Source organism: Alexandromys fortis, unplaced genomic scaffold (genome assembly GCF_014885135.2).
Source record: "Alexandromys fortis isolate MF-2015 unplaced genomic scaffold, M_Fortis_MF-2015_v1.1 scaffold_39, whole genome shotgun sequence".
NCBI classification, from domain to species: Eukaryota; Metazoa; Chordata; class Mammalia; order Rodentia; family Cricetidae; genus Alexandromys; species Alexandromys fortis.
Genome location: NW_026067918.1, coordinates 13,078,599 through 13,083,679, shown reverse-complemented (window position 1 = coordinate 13,083,679; position 5,081 = coordinate 13,078,599). Strand labels below are relative to the sequence as shown.

Here is a 5,081-nt window from a genome sequence, read left to right as displayed (position 1 = left end):
AACAGAAGGGCTGCCATCAGGGCCCAGGTGAGCACAAGCTGTGTTACATGTACAGTCAGACACTAGATAGGTCTCACGGCTTTCAAAATAAATTGGTAAGAGCAGTTAAATTTCAGAGAATCTGCACTGATGTGTATAAGGCCAAGAAACAAATGATTCTGTTCTCTTAAAATCAGGAGCTTCCCTATGTAGGGCTTTAGGCTGTAGGATCTGTCTTTGGAAGCTATCAGATTCATGTATCCACACCAAACTGTGTGGTTTGGTTTTGGAGGAAAGAATGGCATTTGATGTTTGTCCTCTGAACAGGCATGGCGATTTGTTGTTCCTGTTTCCCTCGAGCCTTGCTGGACCTTCAACTGAAATGGAGACATCGACCTCAGTAGGGTTAAAGACCTTTGGTGCTCCTAATGTGGTTGAAGATGAGATCGATCAATATCTCAGCAAACAGGACGGGAAGATTTATAGGAGCCGGGACCCACAGCTGTAAGTGCTCCGTAAGGCTCCTGCCTGTGGTGGGCGCCTAATGGATCATTAGAGGAAATATTTCAGAGCTTTTGTAATCTTAGCCCTTGGGGGCAGGCTAGCTCACAAGACCCAGTCATAACAAGTTCCATGTTAGTAAGTATCTGGTAAGGTGAAAGATCTGAGTTTGGCCGTCTGTTTTCACATTATTTTACTGCATGTTACCTTGGCAACTTTGAAACAGATTCCACACAGAGTGATTAGTAGGAGTATAAGCCTGGGGGAGTGGCGCACACCTTAGCCAGCATTTAGTCAGAGACAGGCAGATCTCTGAGTCTGAGTGAGTTCCAGGACAGCCAGGAAGTGGCGCACACCTTAGCCAGCATTTAGTCAGAGACAGGCAGATCTCTGAGTCTGAGTGAGTTCCAGGACAGCCAGGAAGGTTACACAGAGAAATCTGCCCCCCCCCCAAAAAAAACCAGACAAACAAAAAATATTAGGAATATGTGAACACTAAGAGTGAGAGGTGTCTAGGCACAGCTAGGGTCTATTTTGGGGTCCCTTTAGATACATGGCCCCTCCCACACAGAGGTAGCAGAAGGGACGGATGGTTCAGTAAGGGCTAAGTCTCTGACTTCTCAGGAGCAGGAGCATGGCCATCGGTAGGACAGCCTGGGCACTAGGTGCCAGTGTGTGCCTTCCAGTTATGTGGAATGTAGTGCGTTGTACATTCCTTCATTTTAGACTTTCCCTAATTCTTTTTACAAAAACCTGTTAGGGACTGGAGAGATGGCTCAGCAGTTGAGACAGGACCCAGTTTGATTCTCAGCATCTACATGGCAGCTTACAGCTGTCTGGGCTCTGAGAGCACCGGGCGTGCTGCACATGCACACACAGTAAATAAAACAGGGACACCAGCCGGAAACACGTGGATCGACTCCCAGCCATGTGAACGTACGGGAGTGGAGCTGTGGGTCTTTATAAGGGTGCCACTCTGAAATGCCCGGGAAATCCAAGTGCTACACCAGCAACTTGTGTGTAAGGTGTACTAGGCACAGATGCTGCCTTTCCTTTGTGTTTCTCCCCAGGAACTCACCATGGTCTGGGCTTTCATGTCTCCAATAGCTATTTTTAGAACACCTGCTCCCATGTGTTAATTTTGCCCTTCAGAAATGAGCTGGCCTAGCTGGGCGGTGGTGGAGCACGCCTTTAATCCCAGCACTCGGGGGCAGAGGCAGGCGGATCTCTGTGAGTTCAAGACCAGCCTGGTCTACAAGAGCTAGTTCCGGGACAGGCACCAAAGCTACAAAGAAACCCTGTCTCGAAAAAACAAAAAAAAAAAAGGAAGGAAGAAAGAAATGAGCCGGCCTCTTACTATAGAGGAGCACAGCGTCCACCTCTTTTCTTTTCCCTTTCTTTTTTTCCCCCATGATGGGTTTCTTTGTGAACCCTGGCTGTCTTAGAACTTGCTGTGTAGACCAGGCTGGCCTCGAGCTCCCAGGATCTACCCGCCCGAGTGTTGGGATTAAAGATGTGCCACATCACGCCAGGGTTAGGCAAGACACTCACCGCTCCATTAAGCCTCTCTTGGTTGTGCCACCAATGCCTAGCTAGTCTAGCTCTTTGTTCCTTAGGACTACAGTTTGACGTTCCTCTCCATCCCACGGCTGCCCTCATAACTGAGCATCTCGCTTCCCAGGGGCCTGGGATGTCCCACACCCCAGATCCTTGGCGTCCTTGTGTTTCCTGGGTGTGCATGATGTGCACATTTCAGACCTAGGGCTGTTGTGCAGCACTATCAGGGCTTCTACCCTTTTCATTCAGTATTGGCTTTTTTTTTGTGTATCCCTGGCTGTCCTGTAACTGACTCTGTAGATCAGGCTGGCCTGAATTTAGAGATCCACCTACCCCTACTTCTCAAGTGCTGGGATTAAAGGTATGCACCACCACTGCCCAGCTTTTCCTTAACATTTTTTTTGTTTGTTTTTTTTTTTTTTTTTTTTTTTCCCGAGACAGGGTTTCTCTGTGGTTTTGGAGCCTGTCCTGGAACTAGCTCTTGTAGACCAGGCTGGTCTTGAACTCACAGAGATCCGCCTGCCTCTGCCTCCCGAGTGCTGGGATTAAAGGCGTGCACCACCACCGCCTGGCTCCTTAACATTTTTATTTAATGTGACTTAAGACATTTTATTTTCCGTGTTGGAGATGGAATATCACCTTATTTGTTTGGGAAGCACTCTATTTTTAGTTAGTGTCATGTTAAGCAGCAGTGGTTATGGTCAGGTTTCTCACTTTCCTTTTCCTTCATTTCCCTTCCCCTTTCCATTTCTTCTCCTCCCCACACCATTCTTCTTTTCTTCTCTACCCTTTTCCCATCCTCTTTTGAGACAGGTCCTCTCTGTGTAGCTCTGTCAGCCAGACTGGCCTTGAACTTGCTTTGAGTCTTCTTGATGCCTCCTGTAGTTTTCTTCTGATACATATCAGAATAAATAATAGATATTGCAATGGAAACATCTGTATTTGTAGGGAAGCACTAACCAAAGTGTGATATAAGTTTTAAATATCAAAAATATTGGGAAGTAGCAACAGAAAATAACCTTTGTGTCCCTGTGCTTTTTTTACCCTGTGCACTCTGCAGATGTCGCCATGGCCCCTTGGGGAAGTGTGTGCATTGTGTCCCACTGGAGGTAAGTCAGTGTGGTTGGCTGCTGAAAGAGCTGGCTCAGCACTTTCTAGTTCCTAAACTTGGGTGTCGTGGCTCTTAAAAGAATTTTTCTATTTATCGTCTTTAGGCCTTGTATTCCCAGCAATACAGTGGCACAGAGAATCTGAGACTTATTTATGGGAGTGACCTTCTAGGGGATTGAGTGGCCGAGGCGTTGTGTGCTGATGAAGAGCGTGTGCGGTTGTCCTGGACAATTAATCTCTGACACATGGCTGGGCTCTCGCTTCCTGCTTGTTATGGCTCTGATTGACTGTCTGAGTCCTCCCCCCCCCCCCCTCTCTGTGTGAGGATTGACTCAGTGCTGTGCTACTAAGTTGTATCCTCAGGCCTTTTGTGACTTACAAAATTTTCTTAGAGCTGTAGTTTTTAATAGGAGTGCATTTTATCTTGAAAATGTAAATAACTCGTACAGAGAAGAGCTTGATTCTGACCATGAACCAGTGAATACCCAGCTTTGCCTCCCTCTCTGTCTGATCCCCTGCACAGTAAGATTGAAGTCTCATGTACCTTGGCAGACCCATGACCACTCATTTCCTGTATATTGTTGATAGCCATTTGATGAGGACTATCTGAACCACTTGGAGCCTCCTGTGAAGCACATGTCCTTCCATGCCTACATCCGGAAGCTGACTGGAGGGGCTGACAAGTAAGTACTCTATCCTGGCCCTGGCATCCAGACTCTCATGCATGTCTGATGGTTCTGTGTATAGTCTCTGGGAGTGGGGATGCAGAAGAGAAGGAAGGCAGTGCACAGAGCAGTTATCTTGATTATTGTCTGTCCACAATGTGCAGGAAAGCAGACAGACTCACAGCTGATGGTAGGTGTGGAGTTGCCTGGTGAACCTCCCTGTCTCACCACCTCTGTGCCACCCCGTGAGGATCTCAGTTCACCAACCTTAGCCCTGCCTGCTCTTTCCCCAGGGCTCTCCTGTTAGTTAAGTTCACTTTTACAGCTGGGATGGGCTGAAGCCACAACTCTATACGGGTTGCATTCTGGTACCACAGGGCTCCAGTTAGCATACTTGGTCCAGTGGGTGGTGTAAGCAGCCTCCTCTTTGCCCAAATTCTGGTGGCCAGAAAGGTGAACTAAGACTGGTGTTTGTTTGATTTTCTTTAGGCTTTGCTATGAGTCTTAAACTTGAGATCCCCTTGCCTCGGCCTCCTGAGTGCTGGGATTGCAGATGTATACTGTCTCTCCAGGCCGCATTTGGTTTCTTTTTAACCTGTGTGGAATATTTGTCTGTGTAGCTCCTTTTGTGTGCACCTGACCAGAGAGTAACAGACCTGCTGGTAGCTTTGTATTTCCTGTCACTGATAAGAAGAGATGGCACTGGGTCCAAGTCAAGGTGCTGACATCCAAAATTACTTTTTAATTTTATTTATTTTTGTTTTTTTGAGCTAGAGTTTCTCTGTAGCCCTGGCTGTCTTAGAACTTAACTCTGTAGACCTGGATGTCTCCAAACTCAGAAATCCTCCTGCCTCTTGAGTGCTGGGATGACTGTTTAAAATGTTAAACTGGGAATGGAGTGGAGCTGGAGAGATGGCTCAGCAGTTAGAGCACTGGCTGCTCTTCCAGGGGACCTGGGTTCAATTTCCAGCTCCCACAGGGCAGCTCACAGCTCTCTGAAACTCTAGTTCCAGGGGACCCAACACCAATGGACATAAAATAAAAATAAATAAATTAAAAAACAAAGCAAAAAACCCAACCTTCAAAAAACAAAAAAGGTTAGACTAGGAGCAAATCATCACCAAAGATGCACGCTTGACTGTCAGTGTGGAGCTGTGGGTTCTCTTGGGTCTTTGCACGCTTGACTATCAGTGTGGAGCTGTGGGTTCTCTGGTCTTTGCACACTTGACTGTCAGTGTGGAGCTGTGGGTTCTCTGGTCTTTGCACACT

General features: G+C 47.1%; 1 protein-coding gene across 3 annotated transcripts in view; it reads left to right on the top strand.

Annotated features, from left to right (window-relative positions):
* Positions 1 to 5,081, top strand: part of Nploc4 (NPL4 homolog, ubiquitin recognition factor) — a 55,989-nt gene that overhangs the window by 10,592 nt on the left and 40,316 nt on the right. Inside the window, exons 4-6 of one of the 3 annotated variants that reach the window (XM_050140510.1) lie at positions 307 to 483; positions 3,098 to 3,146; positions 3,736 to 3,830. In XM_050140510.1, coding sequence (XP_049996467.1) covers positions 307 to 483; positions 3,098 to 3,146; positions 3,736 to 3,830 — 321 coding nt within the window. The remainder of the gene's footprint in view (positions 1 to 306; positions 484 to 3,097; positions 3,147 to 3,735; positions 3,831 to 5,081) is intronic. The other 2 variants (XM_050140511.1, XM_050140512.1) reach the window with 2 other exon arrangements.